This window comes from Rutidosis leptorrhynchoides, chromosome 7 (genome assembly GCF_046630445.1).
Source record: "Rutidosis leptorrhynchoides isolate AG116_Rl617_1_P2 chromosome 7, CSIRO_AGI_Rlap_v1, whole genome shotgun sequence".
Taxonomy (NCBI): Eukaryota; Viridiplantae; Streptophyta; class Magnoliopsida; order Asterales; family Asteraceae; genus Rutidosis; species Rutidosis leptorrhynchoides.
The window spans coordinates 50,255,496-50,279,673 of NC_092339.1; the positions used below are offsets into that span (position 1 = coordinate 50,255,496).

General features: G+C 32.3%; 1 protein-coding gene across 3 annotated transcripts; it reads right to left on the minus strand.

The window, feature by feature from the left end:
• Positions 1–592: 592 nt before the first annotated feature.
• LOC139858009 (homeobox protein knotted-1-like 2) lies at positions 593–9,294 on the minus strand. Of its 3 annotated transcripts, none has more exons than XM_071846868.1 (7): positions 8,787–9,294; positions 3,845–4,132; positions 2,288–2,408; positions 2,005–2,198; positions 1,385–1,516; positions 1,112–1,248; positions 593–967 (listed from the first exon to the last, which is right to left on the minus strand). In XM_071846868.1, exons 1-7 carry the CDS (start codon positions 9,207–9,209, stop codon positions 928–930), a joined length of 1,335 nt encoding a protein of 444 aa, XP_071702969.1. In that variant the 5' UTR covers positions 9,210–9,294; the 3' UTR covers positions 593–927. The 3 variants fall into 3 exon arrangements, with proteins under 3 accessions (XP_071702969.1, XP_071702968.1, XP_071702970.1); XM_071846867.1 differs by having other exon boundaries at positions 593–956; positions 8,787–9,293; XM_071846869.1 differs by having other exon boundaries at positions 593–964; positions 8,787–9,293.
• Positions 9,295–24,178: the final 14,884 nt, after the last annotated feature.

The following is a 24,178-nucleotide window of genomic DNA, read 5'->3' on the forward strand; positions in this document are numbered from 1 at the left end:
AAATAATCGTCAATAATTTTAATCCTTTTACGAATATGCTTAGTTATAAGTTATGACTATTAACTTTTACTTAACCAAGATATTGATCGAAAATATCAAAAACGGTTAGTAGTTGACCCACATCTCAGCTCTCTATCGGGGTATATAAATATTAAAGATTAGATTTAAGTTAGTATAGCCCGACCTATTTGTAAGTTTAAGGTTCGTATAACCCGACTTGTTTGTAGGTTTAAGGTTAGTATAGTCCGACCTGTTAGTAGGTTTAAGGTTTTTAAGATTTTGTGTACTCTATAATTCTATAAATAGAGTAGATCAATAATAGACGGGTTTTCATTATTAAACAAAAATGAGTATGGAAAACGTAACTATACAAACCTGACACAAATCTACTCATTTATTACGATTCAACCGTATATATCCGTATCCATGTACTTCTAGCACTTCAAATATCATATGAAGAACAGCACCTGTGTTTCTATAGCAAGAAGATACACTGCGGATAGCGTCATATAGATCCAGATTCATGTATATTAACCATTAACCATCAAGATGAAACTATAAACTCTACATAATCATTATGATATACACCCCATAACTGCTAATTAACCCCCTTGGTATTCACAAGATAATAAAATAAAGTAGTATAACAAGACCGACGAAAACACTACAATTCAGGTAAAGGTATCCTAAATGCAGTATTAGTCATATATAACTTTCTAACGTATAACTTTAACAACACATGATCATTTAATCTCTGCATTTTCATCTTGTTCTCAAATGTTGACATTCTTTTCAATCCCACTTTGGTTTAAAACATCAACACTTGATCTCTGTAGCTTTCATGTGCAGCATTACATGTACAGATGTACGTGCCTGGTATATATTCTTGTTAGATCTTTCATTCATGGATATCATCGGGAAGTTTAATTACATGAGACGGTCACTATCACGTTCACCTGCATTGCTTCTTATTATGATTAAAGTTGGTGGGTAGCCATTGAAACTATTCTTTGATGATGTAAGAAAGCGAATAGTATGATTGCGTTGAACTGAATTAAAGATGGTTTCAAGAAATAATTTGACTAATTAGTTAAAAGTTCAAATATAATACCTTTTGCGTTTGCTCTTTGTGGTAGTAGAGGACGAAGGATTACTATGCCAGTTACGCTTCCTCTGATTAATAAACCAATTATTAATCTGCTTCAATTGCAGGCCTGTTTCCTGAACAAGCCGTGCCTTATCTTCTTCCTGCGTAGATAAAACAGTTTGAAAACTCAAATAAAGATAATAAAGTTCACACATCTAGCAATTTTAACCCATTTAGTTATCTATCATCAACATCATATTAAAATGCGCACAAGAACAAAATAAAATGTTTTCTTACAGTAGGGTATGGCCATTTGGCGTGCGATTGCCACCAAGACTTCAAAACGGAAGTTGTATCACCAGGAAGTTTCCCTGCCCTTCGCTTACGTAATATCTCCTCTCTTATGTCCACAATCTTCTCCTTGTAACCCTGTAATAAAAAGATATAACATGTAACTAAATACTCCGTATAAGGGTGCATTTAATGGTTCAACATGAATGCTAAACCATTAAGCATTTAGCGCGTTTGTTTATGATCATTCAGTGTTGAACCATTTAGAGTTAAAAAACTATCTTAACCATTAAGCACATAAATTTTACTCCGTATAATATCATCTTATCATCTAAAAATTATATCAAGAACAATTAGTAAACTACTATAATATTTTTTATTTATGCAAAAGGTTAATTAGGTAATTTTGCATCATTCAGATTGTTCATTTAAAATGATTATGATCAAACAAGTTAATTATTGTCATACAGAACCTTTGAACCATTCAAATTATGTACCATTTAACGCTTAATTATTCAGTTTTATTACGCTAAGTAAAGTACATAGACATATAGTTAACGGTCAATAGAAATCTTTAAAGTACCCAAAACAGTATATCATGCAAGTCAACAGATATCAAGTCTGACCTGTTTCAGTTCATGTTTCAACTCTTGCCTTACACGCTCCATCAACGACCTCTCGCTCTCTGTTGGTACGAGCGGGCCGAAACCCATGCTGTCGTGTCCATCAAGACTACCATCGAACAAATTAGCATCACTATCTATTTGATCTTCGTCATCATCAGACATTGTTGCACCTGTGCCTTCTCCAGGTGACACTCCTGTTCCAGTTTTAAAAAATAACTTTACGTTTCAATGTTGAAACTACTTTTAGGCCAAACTGCAAACACCTTTTACTGTTATACATCACCTGTTAAGCTTTGTAGGGATTGTTCAATCTCCCAGCAGGCCATAACTGCTTCCATTGCATGAACTCGAACATGTTGTTGTAATTGTTCTTTGAACGAACATAGCAACAGAACATAATGTGTCTGCATTGCAATACATGGATACACTGAGTATAAAAGAATACATAATTTCATCATTACATGACTCACAGGCATGTTTTTTAAATAATACCTTCCCTACAACAATCAATCAAATCACTATTTTTAGGGTTAGACTTCTGTAGATGTAAAAATCTTCATCCAAAAACTCTAGTATGTGCATCTAATTATAATAATTTAATTGTATATTGTACATAGTAAACATTCAATTCTTGAGAGTGTATGTATCAGCCAACTTTTTCATCGTGTAGCCGGTACTTTTAGTAGACATGACATACATATAAATTGACATATCATTACAGCACAAGGTGTCCGTAGTCCATTCTCGGTGTCCATTTCAAAGTCAAAAATGGACATTGAAATTGATTATAGTCGGGTGTCGTTCGGTGTCCTTGGTTTAAAGTCTTGATAGAGAAAATATGACGTGGACTAACAAGAAAATAGAATAATTAAAGAAGAAAAAAACAAAAGAAGAAAAAAAATTAAAACCACCGTCAGTTAACCGATGGGAGGGGACACCAAAATGGAAGCCGGCGCGGAGCGGTGTTCATGTCAATCAATTACACTCGACGGTGGAATGGACCGGGGACACCAAGTGTTCTTAGCCACATCATATATAGAATAAAGATAACTAGAAAAATATTGAAATTTTCAAAGTTGATGCATATAGTAGAATTTTGGGTAAAATCGATGCAATTTCAAATAGTTAGCACAGTTTGTGTATCGTAAACTCATTACATGAACATAAACATAGATACAAACATATACGGAGTATACTCTTCTATCTGAGTACATAAAAAATGGAGTATATGATATGATATGGAACTTATTATCAAAGTTCATTATGATATCCATATCAAAATAGACAAATATGCTAGCATAAATAACTTCAAAGATAATTTTTTTTTTTTTTTTTTTTTTTAAAGGCATGTTAGTTTTCATCGCACGGTTAGTGCTTAGATCGCATCGCATCGCACTTTCCAGGAGGAAACCGCCACCATCCAAACGGGCAGGTGGGGAAAACCCCCTGGTGAGACTCGAACCCGGGTCTCCTCGAAAAACATGCAAGCATGGTTACCAATGAGGCAAAGCCCCATTGGCAACTTCAAAGATAATTACATCCTATATCCTATAATAAATGTTTAAAATCTTAATATATAAAAATTATAGTTATAGCTAGATCTTATAACCGGATTTGCCAGAAGTTTTGTAGACGTTTTAACCCTAGTAACCGGATTAAACGTAAAAATTCAAGTTCAAGTTAATTATAACAAAAAAAAAAAAAAAAAGCTAATTAGTGATAAGTCAATAAGTCAACAAAATTAGTAACAATCATATCCTATCATATCATACAAATATATAATTTCAGAATATACAAATTTAAGATAAATCATAAAAAAAAAAAAAAATAGAAAACTTACCATAAACTGATCAAGCTCCTTATCATCATGATCTAGATCACCTAGACCCGAATACTTCGAAACAACCTGTTGCGATTGCGCAAGCTGCGCATCGATTCTCGGTAACTGATCTACCGGAGTTGCGATACGTAAACAAGCAACATGAGCAGCTAACAACTGTTCGTACAACGGGTGTGATAACACCTCTGCTTTTTGTTTCGCATTTTGCCAGTTCATACCGTTGCCGTTGCCGGCACCGACGTCAGCATCCCCTACTCCGGTGACATTATTACTGTTATTGTTATCCACCTGTAAATGTGATTGTTTCATTTGTTAATATTATGAGAATTTGTAACCGACGGATTTGGTTTTATTGGTATTTTGGTGAATTTGGTGAATTAGAAATAAAATGAAATGTTTTTGGTGATGTACAATATGTAATGCAACATGTACAACAGATGATATAATTAATTTGTTGAAAAAGGGTAAACACGTCAATAAACATCCTACGGATTTAATAGCTGTTAGGTACAAATGTCAAATTTATACCAACTATTTTATCAAGTTTTCTTCACAGATTAAATACACATTTTCACTTAATTATTAATTATTAATTATTAATTATTAATTATTATTTTTATTAATCTTATATACTAAAAATGGTGCCAAAAGTTGTAGTTTCAGTTATATCTGAATGTAGATTTGAACTTGCGTTCGCATTACAAACAGTCTCTCAACTTCGCTTATATTTTCACAACGGTCCTTCAAATTTACGTAAAAAATGTAAATACTAAAAATGGTGCCAAAAGTTGTAGTTTCAGTTACATCTGAATGTAGATTTGAACTTGCGTTCACATTACAAAGTCTCTCAACTTCGCCTATATTTTTACAACGGTCCCTCAAGTTTACACTTTTTAGGGGTAAAAAATGTAAACATATAATTTAATTAAAATATAAGAAATTAATTCCACCCGAATTTATAACAGGCTCTATCTTCTCGCTGGGTGCGAGTTAAAATTTTCAGAGACCACCGTTCAACTCGGAAAAATCTTACGAACCCAACGGGACTAACTATACGCGAAACGGTCACTTCTAAAAAAAACGCTAAACACAACGACAACATGTATCTTCCTGCTCGGCACGAGTTCAATTTTTTCGACGGCAGCGTCTGACTCGAAATAATTTTATGAACAAAACGATACTAACTACGTTCGAAACGAATACTTTTTAAAAAAACGCTAAACACAACGACAGAACCTTATATATTAAAAATGGTGCCAAAAGTTGTAGTTTCAGTTATATCTGAATGTAGTTTTGAGCTTGCGTTCGCATTACAAACAGTCCATCAACTTCGCCTATATTTTCACAACGGTCTGTCAAGTTTACACTTTTTTAGGGGTAAAAAATGTAAACATATAATTTAATTAAAATATAAGAAATTAATTTCACCCGAATTTATAACAGGCCCTATCTTCTCGCTGGGTGCGAGTTAAATTTTTCAGAGACCACCGTTCAACTCGGAAAACTCTTACGAACCCAACGGGACTAACTATACGCGAAACAGTCACTTCTAAAAAAATGCTAAACACAACGACAACCTGTGTCTTCCCGCTCGGCACGAGTTCAATTTTTTCGACGGCAGCATGAGACTCGAAATAATTTTATGAACAAAACGATACTAACTACGTTCGAAACGAACACTTTTTAAAAAAACGCTAAACACAACGACAGCCCGTATCTTCCTGCTCGCCGCGAGTTAAAATTTTTCGCCAGCACCATTAGGCTCGAAATAATTTTATCAACAAAACGAAACTAACTACGTTCGAACCAGACAGATTTTAAAAAACACTAAAGACGACGACACCAACAACTACGCATAACATATGGCCCGTTTTCCCTTCTATAAATAAAACTGCGTTAAATATGAATACGACAGCCGAAAGTCCCGCCGCATCGCGCGGGCCGGTCTGGACTAGTTTCAGATATATGTTACTTTAAAAATATAAATATAGAATACATGATATCTGCATATTATAATATTATTATTATTAAATTATTAAATGTGAGAAAATCATCCGTGCATCAAATTGTACTGAGAGTAGCGGTGCAATGCGATTATGCGACATTAATAAAGGACCAATTGTCTATTTTTTAGAGAGTAAATATATAAAAATATATACACGCAAAAAGTGAAATGCATTGATCATGTATGCTTTAAACAACATATACTCCGTATATGATATCTCCTTTAATCTATACTTTTTTAACATACGTTGAAAGACAAAAAACATATAAACGAATTAGATTTTATGTTTATCATGTATTGAAGAACGCATACGATATATAGAATATATAATATATAAAAAAGATTAATTTCTTGTTAGACTTTTCGTTGGAATTTTGACTAAATACCGACGACCATTCATTTCACAAATTAGATTGACGAGATACAAAACCAAATAAAGGTTTACTATTGAGTGTAAACTTAAAAAAAAAAAAAAAAACCCGACACCTCCTTTATACCAAAAGAAACAATCATTTCTATTAAAAGATAACACAAAATGCATTGTATTTCTTGTTATATGATATATGATATATATGATTCGACAACTGAAATTTATGGGCAGTGATTCGTATATCAGTAAAATTATTCATAAATCACTAAATATGGTGTTATATTGTGCAACCTTTATAGCATATTTAGTAGTGTATAAATAATTTTTAGTGGTTTACGAATCATTTTCCAAAACTTATTGTAAATAAGGTGCTACTAATACAAGTCCAATCTATAAATTCTACTAGTTCTTTTTGTTTTTTTTAATCGATAAATTTACGTGGAATTCATAATTGCATAAGTGAAAGTAAAATAATGGATGCGGCGCGTTGAGACATTTTTTCGACGGTTCCCGTACCCCCGGCCTGCCAACCCGCTCTAAAAAATTTATGGGGCGGCAAGCGGGCGGGGACTACTAACTAAGCCAAGCTCAGTTCCTGCCGAAAAGCGCATGTAGCTTATGAATATAATAGTACTAATAAAGAGTGAATATAATATACTACTAATAAAATTGCAACATCTCTATATTTATTGTTTAGTTAAGTGTCAACCAATTGTACAATTAATAGTTTTAGTAATTACCGATTTCTTACCTCTTATTCTCTTAATCTATTTTCTAAGGGATTTCTTAACTTTTAGGCTCTTCATTTGCTTTAAGCAACTTATTAATTAAATCACAATTATGTTTTCGTGGATTAATAGGGCTTATAATCAGTGTTCTAGAAAACCTCGATTACTTTTGATTACTCATTTTTAAGAAATCCGATTTTCAAAATTCGTTCAATTGTTGGGTCAACATTGGTTAGTAGGTTAAAATGATGTGTGTTGATCAAAGTCGGTCAAAGTAAAAATGGTCAACATTTTAATATGGATTTAAACTAGAATATTAGAGTTGATGAACAAAATACACGATTTTAGACAATTATGTTAATTTTATGTTTATATTTATTTTTTTCTTCATATTTTCACATATAATTTCAATATGTATTACTTAAATGTATAAAAGAAAAATTAGATTAATCCCTTAATTGCCGGTTACTCATTGTATAATCTCAACCGATTACTCTCCGAATAACGAGTTTGCAACCTTCCTTATAATTAGTACAATTTATATGTCTCATTTTTATTTATCATTTCACTAATTCCCCCCTACAAAACGTCTTCTTTTATAAAATAACTATTAAAAGTTATTAAACACCAAAGAGCCAATTGCTTGGCAGTATCGAGGTCATCTTTACAACATTGAGGTTAAGGGTTCGAGTCCTGCTTAGGACAATTCGTTGTGTATATATTCGAGTTAGATTTAGATGGGTGTGTGAGTTTGCCTTTCAAAAAAAAAAAAAGTTATTAAACATTGTATAAAAATTCGTATTCAAATTTGTCAAAACATTGACGGTAATCCAAGTATGATAAAGAAAATGAGATGAAGACAATATTTTACAACGAGTATCATCATAGTAATTCCATATTTAACTACGGAGTATTGTACTCCGTATTGTAATAGTACAGTTAATTAATTAATTCAAGCAGCTGTAATTTGCAAAATATACAAAGAATCTTTATATTCATTTTTATTAGAGATAATACAATTCAAAAAATACTCCGTAAACAATCAATCAATCAAGATTACTACCAATACTAGAAAACCATGAAAGAAGACGCATGCACTGAAATCATAGTCTCCAACAACCATTAACTAATGATTGAAGATGTTCATAAATAATTAAGTTGGATTAAAAATCTTATCAATAGCTAATACGTGGCATCATTTCATATATAAGAAGGAAACAATCAACCAATTGCATTATTAATATATACTATCATGTTAATGTCAATCTATCATCTATCATGGAAAGTTATATGATAAGCAGGAAATCATACAAATTTACTTCACGAAAATTTATTTAGTATTCTGATTTTTTCAACACTTATATGAAATCAGCCATAAATAATCGATAAAACAAACATATCATTACTAAAAGGTTTAACTTGTTGTGGCGTTATGTGGAAATCATAATTAAACTATCAATAACAGATTATAGGTTCAAGTTTCAGTTAGCGCATCTGTATAATATGTGGTTGTTGATAATCGTAATAAATAGGGAGTATTATGTTAATGTTAATATAGTTATCGTTCCAATACACAAAGCTATAGTTAACGCGCAATTAACGGGCGTTAACAAGGGCATAATCATTTCTAATATGAAACTGCGACTTTTTAATCTTCACTAAATTTGACTAAACTAGTTTTTAACTAGCAATTCAAACTACGAAAATTATAATTACTAAACTCAATTCTCCTGCTAATTTTATAATTTATAATTAAAATTGTATATTAGTTAAAAACTTGAACTAATTAAATGAAAACTTATGCAAAACCTAAAATCAAGAGTTGATCATAAAACAAACCTGACCACCAGCAACGATGATGGAATCATTAGAAACTTGAGAAACAACGTCATCACCTCTTACATCACTAATATTTCTTTGCAATATCGATCTCGATAGCCACTGATTATTATGATGGTGAGACGAGTTTGTAACACCGGAATCCGAATTATTATTATTATTGTTATTCGTTTGCAAGCCAAGTAAAAACGTATTACTATTATTATTATTACTATTGTTGTCTCCAAATCGGCCGCTTTGTTGTCTCAAAATTGCGCTGTTGAGCCAATGATCTTTACCGGCTGAACGAGCTAGATGATGGTGATCTGGTAGAATTGTTTGAAGGACAGAAGTAGAATTGTTGTTGTTGGTATCCTGAAAATGTTGTTGTATGACCATATCTTGTGAAACATGATTGTTATTGTTGTTGGGATGATATGCCATTAGGATATAGCTAGGGAGGTGTTGTTTTAGGAGTGTTTGGTTTTGTATCTAGCAATGAAAGAGTGAGGAGATATTAGGGGAGAGAAAGTGAAATGAATATAAATAGAAATAGGAAATAAGTGTGTGTTTTATTTACATATAGTAAATATAGTAATATACTCAGTAGTAATAATATATACTATAATTAAACTATACTTTCCATTATAATGTACTTCTAGCTACGTACGGTAATATTTGCGCACCTTATTCCATTTATTTGTTATGTAGTATGATAAATACTACGGAGTAATTTTTAAATATGTAAAATCAACTATTCGGTATATTTCATGTCCATCAACTAAGGATATTTGAGCTTGTTCTCCATGGATTTTATTGATCTCGAGCGTCCACTTCGAAAATGGTTCCTTATCTTTCTTAGGCAGTTTGTTTGGGCGCTCTTTTTTGATTTCGTTTTACTTGTCTTTGTGTATCTTGTGAATCGTTTGTTATTCGTGTTGTTTTAAGGTAATGACTTTAAGTTATGTTTTTGTTTTAATTGAGCTCGAAAGTTATTTCGGTTCTTGCATGTTCTTTGAGGCATCATTATTTTGATGAAGTTCTCTCGAGTGATTATAAAGTCTCGTGTTTTATCACAAAAAAAAAAGATAAAAAAGAAAACAATAAAAAAGTTAACTAATAGATTACCATCGCAAGATACTACAATAATTTATAAGTAATTTGGTGTTTTATATTTAAAAACTGTTAAAGATTAAAATTCACACTTCTATATTAAAAGATGTAATTCCATTTTTATAAAAATTTACCATTTTATGTATTTCCTCTATTCCCATTATATATAATATAATTTATTTATTTTTTATATTTTACAACTTCTCATTTTGTGATGATTTTAATTTTCCTAACTTTTCACTCGTCTCTTTTTACAATAGTTTGATCCAGGGGCAAAGCCAGGATCCATAACTACTGGAGGCACTAAATAACAAGCCTAAAGTACCGTGACTTAAATTAATACCGTTTAGTAGGATGAAATGGAATGCATGAACAATATAATTAACATACGACATACGGTACATTACAATACAATTAATTTTATAGTTTCACTAGTTGAAAAATCACATAGTGGCCGCACTTATATTTTTTATTGGTTTCCCTTGTTACCTTTTCACTTTCTATTGATCTACTAAGCCATACATTTGAACAATATAACATAGACCACTGAAATTTTAGCGGTTACACGTGCCCACACAGCCCAAGCTATGGCTCCGCCTATGGTTTGATCATTCTTCTATATAATATATCATCACATACGTACCAAATTTCTAACGTTTACAAGTAGATATGATCATAATATTTCTTAAATTACCAAGTAGATATGATCATAATATTTCTTAAATTACATACTTTTTATCTGAAAAATGATTAACCTATGATCGAGAGCTTATAATAATAATACAAACACCTTTTGGAACTGCTAAATGATATTTGTATTCATATATTTGATAAATATATTATATAATGTATTTTCAAGCCGATATTACACAATAAAAATGAATTTATTAAAAGAAGTAAGTGAATTTATTATCTCCATTAGACCAATCCCAACGGGCTCCACCCTCACACCCGCTCTCGGCCGCCCTCGAGGGCGCCATTGGCATTCTACCCGCCCTCAAGCTTCCTCAAACTTCCTCAACTCCTCCGTCCTCCTTTATTTCTTTCCCAGGAAATTTTGAGAACGGGTATTTTCTCTCTCTCTCTGCTTTATTAACTTGTACCATACATTTAACAACTTGTACATTAATTAATTAATTAATTTTGTGGGTATGTGATGGGGAGGAAGTATGTAGTGGGCATGTGATGGGAAAGAAGTGAAAAATAAATGGAGAGAGAAAACTGATGTAGCGCTAATGTGACGGTGTGTCCTGGGGAGGAAGTGCGTCATGGTTGGGAGTGGTGTTGTAAACTTAACCATCTTTAACCCAAAAAACTTTTAGCAAATCAAAACTTAAGCCAAATTATTGTTAGCATATAGCAATTGGAATTGACGTGGTCATGTCATGAATGTAAAGCCAAATGTGGGGGGGACCAAATGGCACGTGTCAAAAAGGTAGGGTGGTAGAATACGCGCCGCCAGTGAAAATGGAGATACTATACTGGACTACTGGTACAATAGTCCCATCTCAGTGGGCCCACATCTATTTAATTATTTTAAGTTAAATTTGGTGGGTCTCGGTCTACCAATAGAAGCAGGTTGCTTTTCCTAGTTTTGGCGTTTGGCTATGACAAAAGCTATCATGTTTACGGAGTGGTGAGGTTGTAGATTCCATCCGAATAAGTTGGTTTACTTTGTTTCAATTTCAATGATTTGGTAATTGTTGATTCTATTTGTAAACTTTTAGTTACGTGTTATACACCATTTATAGTGGTTGAATTTGTTGTGTGAGTTTATTGATGATTAGACGGTATGAGTAGGGGTGTTCATAAAATCCGAATCCGAATCCGCAACCCGAAATATTCGAAAATCCGATCTGAAAATATCCGAAAAATCGGATATCCGGATTTTCGGATATCCGATTTTTCGGATTCGGATATCAGATGAAAATTTTCAAAAATTCGGATATTCGGATACCCGAATATCCGAAATTAAATACATATATAGTTATTTTTTTCTTTATGATTTAATTGATTTAGTATCTAAAATGGGCCTTAAAGAAAAACTCTTCTAGTTCCAGACTTCCAAATAGCTTTAAACAAAAAGTGAAACCCCAAATCTAAAACTTTTTTCTCTCGTGACTCTCAATCTAATTTCATTGCATCTTTACCTTCTCTGCATCTCGGTAATCAAGATATCACTACCTTCTCCACATCAACTTTTGTCTCCATATCCAGATCTAAGTTTTAATCTTCTTTTTGTACAACATATGAGATAACGGTGATATGCAAATAAGGGGTGATATCATATTTAGGATTTATTTTAATCTATTTAAAGTTTGGTCAACATTGATAATGATAATAGATGTTAAGTTTTGGATTACGCTTATATTATCAAGGTAATGTTTTTGAAAATTTCTCCATGTCAACTGTTTTAAATAGTTTGAGAGTTCTAAATATCCATTTGTTACCGTCTTCAAAATATTTGATGTATATAGCTTTGTTTAACTAGTAAGCGGCAGTTTTGTTTGAGAGTATGGTAATTTTTTTTTATATAATTTTGTTCTATACATTGTTTATACACACATTTTCTGGTTTGAAATAATGCTTCTCGATTGTTATAACAGGTGGATAAAATAAAGAGATGTTAATTGTTGATAAAATTCAGGATATTGATATTCAATTTAAGTATGAAAATGTGGTGGCTGCCACTAAAGTTTTGACCTAAAGAAGAAAAGACCCAAAATCAAAAGAAGAATAAAATTCGGATATTTGGATAATCCGATATCCGAATCCGAAATTTCGGATATCGGGTTTTCGAATATCCGAAATTTTGGATTCGGATATTGGATGACAAAATTCACTATCCGAATTTTCGGATATCCGAATTTTCGAATATCCGGTTTTGAACACCCCTAGGTATGAGTTGAAAATGTGAAGTTATGGTGGTGTGAATTGTGGGTGTGAGTAAGTAATGTTGTGTTAAAATGGTAAAATAAGAGTGGTAGATGAGTAAAAAGAGGATAAAACAGTTTTATTAACAAGAAAGATAAAGAAAAAAAAAGGTGAATCAATAGCATCAACTCACACGCATTGCTTTCATCATGATCGCTCACACAAAGAAGTCACGCTCCATTACCCTAAAATAGGGTGTGAGATGTTTGCCAAGTCACACCCACGAAGTGGATTGATGACGGTTACAAAAGGTGTTATGATGTGTTTGTTTAAAATAACTGAAGTTGAAAGTTGGAGCTTGTAATTGAAGTTGAAAATTGAAGTTTACTTTTTAGTGGAAAATTGAAAATTATTTTGTTAGTATTTAGTAAAGTTGCTACAAATAGAGCGTATAGTTGTGAATTAACTTAAAATAATTCAAATATAAAAAAATATAACAAAAATATAAAATTATATAAAAAGGGTATATTAGTTATTTTTATCGTTTATAAACTCTACATTTTTTTTTAGAAAATCTAGTTAGAAAAAGTTTAATTTTTAAGCTCTGCATTTTATCATAAATTCTCATTTATCTATGCTACCAAACAAAGTTAGTAAGCTCATTAAAGTTATAAGTTCTACTTTTTTAAGCTTTCATAAGGTATTTGATATCGCCTATTTTACATATGTTTGACCAATCAATTTAAGGCGATACTATTCTTAATTAAGCTAAATTGTGCCTTATTCTTATGAACATTTAATATTTTATATGTTTGGAATAGTTTGTGTGATTTTTAGGCCAAAGAGATGAAGTTTGATTCGAGTCGGCAGCTAAGTTGTAACAGACTGAAACCCGGGCTAGTTGTAAGTTGCTTATTTTGCCCTTAGGGTTTTATTATGTGTTTTATGTGCTTTTATTTTAATTATTTTATTAGTGTTTTATTATAATTGTGTTGTGACCAGTTTGTGACAAGGGTCCCAGAACAGGTTTGTTTATTCTATTTGGACCTCGTTTGGGTTACCTAATCTTGTGTAAAAGATATTAGATAATTGGTAAATACCCGTGTGTGATGGGGTATTGTGTTTTAACACAAATAAAAGCTGGTGACCAGCTTCCTTCTTGAAGTTTCCTATTTTTTTCATTTCACTCTCTCTCACTAAACCTAACCTCACCATCTCAAACCCTAAATCATTTGATCTCGAATTGAAGCTTGATTTTGGTGTCAAAACGTTCCTTGTGTCATTGTGATTCTAACAAGGTAAAGTTTGTAAGATTTCATGATCAAATCTGTGATTAAATGGGTTTTTAAGTTACTTTTTGTTAAAATGGGGTTTTGTGTCAAATTGGTTCAATTTGTTGTTGTTTGTGCATAAAAGTTGTGGGTTTATGTTTCTAAATGTCTAGTGTAAAAGATGTAACCAGTTTTGAGGTCAAAAAATGTGTCGTAAGTCGAGATTTGGTGATTTTGGGTTGAAACCCGTCACTTTGCTTGCTGCTGTTGCAGCTGATGAACTACCTTCGGCCGATGGCCGTTGACCATCGACCGATAGTGAGGACGATCGACCGATGGTGTATGATTTCTGACCAGCGGATGTAATTTTGACGATCGACCGATTGAGGGAGACCATCGACCGATGGACCGTTGACGATCGGCCGATGGATGGGACCATCGACCGATGGTCGTTGGCAGTGAAATTTTTACTAAGTGTTGAATTATAGCCGTTATGCTGTCCGTGTGTTTTTATGATTTTCAGGATGTAAATTCTGAAAATGCATAAGTGTTAAGTATGAAAGGACCCGTCCTAATTCATTCGGACGAAGTCCACATCGATTATAAATGATTCACAACAGTTGATTACATCGCAAGGTACTTGACCTCTATATGATACATTTTACAAACATTGCATTCGTTTTTAAAAGACAAACTTTCATTTCATCGTAAGTTGACACGTAAGTTGACAGGCATGCATACCATTTCATAATATATCTAAACTATAAATGACTTAGTAATAATCTTGATGAACTTCAATGACTCGAATGCAACGTCTTTTAAAATATGTCATGAACGACTCCAAGTAATATCCTTAAAATGAGCAAATGCACAGCGGAAGATTTCTTTCATACCTGAGAATAAACATGCTTTCAAGTGTCAACCAAAAGGTTGGTGAGTTCATAGGTTTATCATAAAACAATAAAATTCAACATTTTGATAGACCACAAGACTTAAATGCTGCATGGTACAAATGGGCCCGAATCCTATACCCACCTGTAATGTACATGCGATATCTTTTAAATATAGTACACCTTTCTTGTGTACGAAACCATTTTTCATAAATCTTAGTAACCGTACACATATCTCGTGCACAAAAACTAATACACATAACCTGTGTATAAAAATCATTCTCTCGATACATAACATTCTCATCAATTGGTGGCAATTATCATGTCCACATAATTCAATAGTGGCAATTATCATGTCCACATAATTCAATGGTGGCAATTATCATGTCCACATAATTCAATGGTGGCAATTATCATGTCCACATAATTCAATAATAATTCGCAGAACTTCTGTCTGCATAATAATTCATTCGAGGAAGGTTTTGCTTGTGTCTATCTCGTCAAACATTTATAAAAACATTTCATGCATTCGCAGTTCAAAATATATTTCAAAAGCATTTAATAAAGCAGTTGTAAAAGCATCGCATGTATTCTCAGTCCCAAAAATGTAAAGAGTAAAAAGGAATCAAATGAACTCACCATACTGTATTTTGTAGTAAAAATACATATAACGACATTGAACAAGTATAGGGTTGGCCTCGGATTCACGAACCTATATTAATTATATATATATTAACACCCAAAATTGTAACCGAACAAGTATATATATATATATATAAATTCATTGGTTATATCATTTATATGTTTCATACATTCATTTTGTATCTTGTAAATAATTAAAAATATTAATTTATTTATGTTATATGTATTAAATATATGTATATTATTTTGTTTGTTAAAATTATGATAATATTTAATTAATATTAGTAATGGTAAAAATGATAATAATGATAATACTTATTATTAATAATAATGATAGTAATGTTAATGATTCTAATAATAATAATAATAATAATGATATTAATAATAATAACTGTAACAATATTAATTTTACTATTAAAGATGTTTATGATAATGATTTTAATAATTATATAATAACGATATTCATGATAATATTAATATTAATTCTTTTAATGATTTGTTATCATTATTAATGATGATAATAATAATAATACATAATGATAATACTAATAATAGTAATGATATTGTTAAAAATGGTGCTTATATTAATAATAATAATATTAATACTAATAATTATAAAATTATTATTGATACTAATATAATAATGTTTGTATTATTCTTATATCATCAATACTAGTAATAATTCTAAATATAATCATAATAATCATAGTATTAAAATGATAAATTAGTAATCATAATAATAATAATAATAATAATAATAATAATAATATTCATATTTGTGACAATAATTGTAATACTGATAATAAATGTTAACTAATACTTTTATTAATAATAATAACTATAATATTATTCATAATAACAATTTTTAGTAATCACAATGGTAATAACAATTTATAATGGCATTAACAATAATAGTAATAATTATAATGAAAATGTTAATATTAATAATAACAATAATAATAATAATAATAATAATAATAATAATAATAATAATAATAATAATAATAATAATAATAATAATAATAATAATAATAATAATTAAAATGGCTACCTTTTAACAAATAAGCTTTCTAAAAAATAAACTGCCGTTCCCAGGACTCGAACCCCCGACCTCTCGGATACCCGAATAACCCCTTGACCACTCCTCTGCCTCTATGTTTCTGATTATTATTACCATTTAATTATTTTTAAACCGTTTTTGTAACAATACCATTTTCATCTTCTTCATCTCCTAAATCCTCTACAGATCGAATTCCCACTCAAACACAATTTAATTGTTGTTTTTAGGAATCTTACATTAAACAGACACGATCCATAAACATTGTTTGAATCAATTACATTAATTAAATTTTAAAATTCGCTATAACAGTCAAATAGACTCGTTTATGAACTCAAACATTGAAATCGATTTTAAAAGTGTTTTAGACTAAACTTATAACATGAAAATGGTGTTAAATCAATCATAAAAGCTTTCTGAATTCTCAATTTAACTTGAAACATGAATACGCTATCGAATTTCATCAAGAACAAAATGTTTGACTTTTTAAGAAATAAGTTTGACTCGAAAATTCTTGATTAATAGGAAGATTTGGGAGTTAAAACTTTCCAGATAGTTTAAACCAAAGATTTCTAACATAACAGCTTTAATAGATTTTTAAAATCGTTAATAATTTGAAGAATTGAAGAATTGGTTTATGAACAGAGCATAACCTATTCGTTGCTTCCTTTTTCTGATCAATTCAATTAAACTGAAGTATTTGAAATTGATTGATGATAATGTTGATGAGAGAACTCAGTGTGATTATTAAAATCACTGAGCAAATCGTTTATTATATTTTCAATTTGATTCGACAGGTTTCAAGGTCAGGAACAGAAAAAAAAATATAAAGCAGATCATAATTTGGTATCTGGTATTTGGTTTGTAATATGGTGGAATCAATATTGGAGACAGATGTACTAATTTATCACAGTTGGATAGCAATTGATAACAAACACGTACGATTTATATGTTATGTTATTCAATTTAGTTTAATAAATCATATATATATTTAATTAATAATAATAATATTATTAGATAACAATAATATTAATTACAGAAATAATAACAATAATATTCTAATAATAAAAATGAATATAACATGATATTAATTCATAATAATAATTCTTAATAATAATTTCTAATAATAATATTAATAATAATCATAATAAAATGATAATAATAATATGTTTATTAATACTAATAATAATACTATTTATCATAATATTGTTGATGATAATAACATTAATAATTTTGATGATATAATAACTTATGTCAAATTTTCATGTATATCTAAATATATGTATATTAAATATATATAAAGAATCATCATAATAACATTAATTATACAAATTTTAATATCTAATATCAATGAATCAAATAATAATAATAATAATAATAATAATAATAATAATAATAGCAGTAGAATTATTGATGATAATGATACTAACATTAATAATAATACTTGTATATATTACATTTTATATATACTTTATATAATAATTTTTATGATACAGTTGTTAATAATAAATAGTGAAATTTATGGTAATAATATTAATATTACTAACATATTACTATCAAATATATAACTTATAGAATCTTTGATATTTATAAATTACAATATATATATATATATATATATATATATATATATATATATATATATATATATATATATATATATATATATATATATATATATATATATATATATATATATATACTATTATTCATGTATAGAATTTGTTTATACATATTTATTTACATATTTATTTATTAAACAAATGTTCGTAAATCGTCGGGAATAGTTAAAGGGTCAATTGAATATATGAACACAGTTCAAAGTTTTTGAGACTTCACATTACAGACTTTACTTATCGTGTCGAAACCATATAAAGATTAAGTTTAAATTTGGTCGGAATTTCCCTGGTCGTCACAAAGTAGATCTTTTTGTGGCGCTTTTTGTGACTGATTTTCTGTACTGTGCTGTCTTGTGTTAACGGACAGAAACTAACTTGATTTGCCTTATGTTCACGTGATAAGGATAAGGAAGCCGCTCAGTGATAGATTATCTGAGCTAGTTGCTGGTATTCGGTGAGTGAGTCTATCTCCGGATAGAGTTTAAGTAGCATATCATGCTACTGTGGTTAACTCTTTTACCATGCATAGTGTAGAAATTGCCATGTTAGAATAATATAGTATGCCTGATGTTTTATGTGAATTATGTGTACACTGTGTGAATGGCACCAGTCGGGCCTAGGGAGATTGGGGACTCGAGACCATGCCTAGGAGAGGTTAGAGTCCGTATGAGGTCAACCGTGCCTAGGGGAGGTTGGGTCCATAGGCTACTGATTGTGGAGTATAGTGTGAACGATGCATCCCCTGCATCTGGATAACTATACTGTGAATCGAGTAGCAGGGACTATCGGTAGACTCAGGCCCGATCAGCTGGGAGTCATGTGCTCGTACAAGCCGCCAATCCTCGTATTGTCTTATTGTATGCTAGTTGGTAGTTAGCATGTATTGTTGTAGTATATAGCTTGTGTGTGGCTTAAGCTATATCTATTAGATAGATTCCATTCACTTAGCGGTGCGCTAATCCCCCACATATTCTTCCCTTGCAGGTTTAGGTACTGCTAGTCGGGATGGGTGCTGTTGCAGAAGACATGTTTGACAATCCTACTATGATGTGGACTTTTGTTTAAATCATGTTTTGTAATAATGTAACACCGTTGTGTAAACTTAAACTTAATTACTCAGATTAATGTAATGACATGACGTATAGTGTGTTTGTTAATAAAGTCTTTCGCTGTGTGTTTAAAAAAAATGGTTGGTGTTACAAGTTGGTATCAGAGCATGGTTTGGCAGCAAGTACGTGCGCGTATTTTGTTCCCAAACCCTGAGGCAAGTCATACATGTCTGTGGGTGTGGGGGCTAAGTGAAAATAGGATATATGTGTGTGTTAGTTGTGATTGAACTAACTGTTATCCACTAAGCTTTTGTGTGAGCTGTTTTTGTTGCACGGGTATGGCTGATAGGAACGCAACTGGCCCATCCAACCCCGGAACATTCAGAGCACCAGAAGAGGGTGTTGAGTCTGATGATGATCAGAATAGTTACATCCTTCAGTTAGAAAGCAAGCTAAAAGAGGCTGAAGACAAAATTAATGAGCTTGAGTTGGCGAGACACTCTGGAAATGATGATACACCACCTGGATTCCCAACCGCGCAATCCCAAACGATACCTAATGTGCACCAGAACCAGTATCAGAATCAAATACCTAACCAATACTATATACCACTGCAAAACACTTTTACTAACCAAAATCCCATGATGATGAACCCATACCAAATGCAAATGTTCCAACAACCTTACATGCAACCACCCAATAGATGTACTTATAAGAACTTCCGTGATTGCAAACCCTCCGAATTTTTTAGAAGTACTAATCCGACTGTAACTCTCAATTGGTTGCGAGAAATTGAAAGGGTATTTGAAGCGTGCCAGTGTGAACCCGAGCTGAAAGTGACATATGCTAGTCGATTGTTGAAAGGTAGGGCTATGATTTGGTGAGATTCTTTGATATCCAGTATACCGAAAGAACAAGTGAGTATGATCACATGGGAACAGTTTCATGGGAAGGTGTGTGAACAGTATTGTTATCCGTTTGATATGACTTGAATCAAGACTGAGTTTCTTGAAATGAAGATGACACCTCAAATGACGATCGACGAGGTAGTAGATAAGTATATGGATAAACTGAGGTTTGTACAACAGTGTGTGCCAGACGAAGCGTCTTGTATATAGCATTTTGTTAATATCATTTTGCCAGAGTACCGAACTTTTGTTAGAACGGCTACGTCATTGTCTCAAGCGGTTGTGATGGCTAAGATGGTAGAAAGTGATGTTCAGGCCGCCAAAAACAGAATGTTTAGTAATGTGCTACAACAAGGTGGGCAAGTATCTGGTCAACCTGGATCTAAATCCAAGAAGTCTAGTGGGTTTAAATCGAGGGGTAAAAGTGGTCAGAGTAGTTCTGGATCTGGATTAGGAAAAGGGAATTGGTGTCACACGTGTCGATCTTCTTATAGTGGTCAGTGTTCCGAGGCTACAAGAAGATGCTTAAAGTGTGGTGTTGTTGGGCATGAGTATTTAGCATGTCCGTATCCAAATAGTGTGTGTTGGAATTGTCACAAACCAGGGCATCGTGCGGTTAGTTGTTTGTCGAAGAGTGGTAGTTTCGGGGCAGGGTCAGTGGCGCGTTCGGCATCAGCCGGAGGGTCAACTGCCTCGAGTGGGCAGAAAAGAAAGAACCCTCCAACAGCAGAGGCTAGAGCTTTTCAGATGTCGGTTGAGAATGCTATGGAAACTGACGAAGTGATCACCGGTATGTTTCTAATCAACTCAATACCTGCTCGAGTATTGTTTGATTGTGGTGCCAATAGGTGTTTTATATCCCTTAATTTCTGTGCTAAGTTGAATTTACCAGTTACTGTGTTACCCAAGCCGGTTAGTGTAGAAGTAGCCGATGGTAAGATCACACCCGTCACAACATATGTGTCTGGGGTTTGTATAGAGATTGAAGGGAAGTCTTTCCCGGTGACTTGTTTAGTGTTATCTATTCCTAGCTTTGATGTAGTATTAGGAATGTATTGGTTGAGCTCGCTTAGGGCTAATATTAAGTGTGATAGGAAAATGATTACCTTTCGTTCGACCGACGGAACCCGTGTTGTGGCTCGAGGGGAGCGGGGCGGGTATAATTTTCCGTTGATAACCATGATGAAAACAAAAAAGTCGATGGCAAAGTGTTGTGAATAATTTCTTGCATATGTGATTGATGCGAAGAAAGAAAAGAAAACAGTGGCCGATATTTCGGTAGTATCAGAATTTCCCGAAGTGTTTCCAGATGAGTTACCTGGTCTGCCTCCAGTAAGGGAAGTCGAATATAAGATTGAGTTGGTTCCTGGAAGAACTCCAGTTGCAAAAGCTCCATATCGATTAGCGCCGTCTGAAATCCGTGAAATGATGTCACAGATTCAAGAGTTATTAGATCGTGGGTTTATCCGACCGATTTCTTCACCGTGGGGTGCTCCGGTATTGTTTGTTAAAAAGAAAGATGGGTCAATGCGTATGTGTATTAATTATCGTGAATTGAACAAAAGAACAGTGAAGAATAAGTATCCGTTACCTCGAATAGACGATTTGTTCGATCAGTTACAGGGTGCTTCATTCTTTTCTAAGATAGACTTACGATCCGGATATCATCAGGTTAGTGTTTCTGAATCAGATATACCGAAAACAGCGTTCAGAACAAGGTATGGTCATTATGAATTTCTTGTCATGCCGTTTGGATTGACGAATGCGCCAGCAGTCTTCATGAATCTAATGAATAGAGTGTGTCGTCCATTCTTAGATAAGTTTGTGATTGTGTTCATAGACGATATACTAGTGTATTCAAAGACAGAGAGTGAACATGCTGAACATCACACACAGGTTTTGAACTTGTTGAAACGTGAGCAACTATTTGCAAAATTTTTAAAATGTGAATTTTGGTTACGTGAAGTGCAGTTTTTGGGTCATGTGATTTGTGCTGAAGGTATAAAGGTTGATCCGATAAAGATAGAAGCGGTAATGAATTGGAATTCTTCGAAGACTCCGACTGAGATTAAGAGTTTTCTGGGATTGGCTGGTTATTATCGCAGGTTTATCAAAGATTTTTCTAAAATAGCAGGTCCGTTGACTAAGTTGACTCGTAAAGATGTAGCCTTTCGTTGGACTGATGAACAGGAAAAGGCTTTTCAGATTTTTAAACAGCTACTGTGTCAGGCACCAGTGTTAGCTTTACCAGAAGGTTCAGACGACTTCGTGGTATACTGTGATGCGTCATATGCTGGGTTGGGTTGGGTATTAATGCAAAGAGAGAAAGTAATTGCCTACGCCTCGCGACAGTTGAAAGTTCATGAGAAGAATTATCCAGTGCATGATCTTGAAATGGCTGCAGTAGTGTTTGCTTTGAAACTATGGAGACATTATTTGTATGGAACTCATTGTGTTATTTGTACAGATCACAAAAGTTTACAGTATATCTTCTCACATAAAGAATTGAATATGCGACAGAGACGGTGGCAGGAGTTGATCGAAGATTATGATTGTGAAATTAAATACCATCCGGGTAAGACAAATGTGGTTGCAGATGCGCTAAGTCGTAAAAGGTCAAGTGAAAATGTGAAATTCCTTCGTTTGAATATAACTTCAGATTTGATTAACAACTTAAGAACCGTTCAGGCCTGTGCTTTGGAGGACGAACATATTAAATCTGAACAAATGACCAAACGAAAAGTGGACTTAATTGATGACTCCCGTGGACTAAAGACCTTAAACAATCGTGTTTGAGTACCTAAGCTTGGAGATTTGAGGGATTTAATCATGACAGAAGCTCTCAAATCCAGATTAACAGTACATCCGGGTAGTAATTGTAACATCCCGCATTTTTCCGTTAAATTATTTTAACGTCCGTTTTTTTTATTTTTATTAATATCCTTCGTATCTAGATTCGTACCCTCCGTTAGCTAGCGTTCTTAATATTTTCGTTATCGGATTATAATATCTCCCGTACTCGCTTGTAATTTAAAATAATTCGTTCGGATAATTTCCGCACCCGACTACAAACTCGAAGGACTAGTTTTGCCATTTAAATAAAAAGATGACTAGTGGTTGACTTAGTCAACCACCTCCCACCTTCCTCATCCATTCATTCACTCATCCTTTTTCTCTCCTACTTCCTTGTTTTCTCTCAAGAACACAAACCATAATTCATCATCTAAATTCGGATTTAGAAGCTAGCAACAAAACAAATTACATTTTCGTGATCCTCTCTTCATCCTCTACATTTTGGTACCAATTTCATCAAGTTTGGGTAACTTTCTAAAAACACTAAATTTCTCTAAATTCATTTTATATACTTGAAATGATGATAGTTAGTGTCTATGGCTTGTGTATAACATGAATATATGTTTTGTTTTCTCGATTTGTTGTTTTGGAGTAACTAGCATGAACTTGAAAATGGGTTTGCTTAAACTTTGATTTTGGACGAGTTAATGTTGTTTGAATGCTAAAGTCCATGTTTTAATTGTGTTACTAGTATCACTAGCTTCGTTTTGATGCGTAGGTTGATTAAGAAAACTTCAAATACATGATTAGTGATTTTTGTGAATTTTGATTAGGGTTTGATGAACTTGAAATGAATCTTTGATGCTTTGAATGCCATGAAATGTTGTTAGTAAGTGTTTAATTGTATGGTATGTTTAATTACCTTAGAAACGGCATATAATATGTGTAAATTGGTTTCCCGAGTCAAGAAAAGCGTTTTATGAACTTAAAACTTTGATTTTGAACGTTTAAAGATCGTTTATTGAGGTTTTTCATTGTTGTTAATGATGAGTTTGATTTATGAAATGTGTTTAGTTGTATTCCTCTTTAAATTACCTTTCCAATGATATAATATACGTGTTTTGAATGTTTACGGTTCATAAGTTACGTTTGTTTGAAGTTTTGATCGAGCCTACACTTAAAATCAGCACAGGTGTC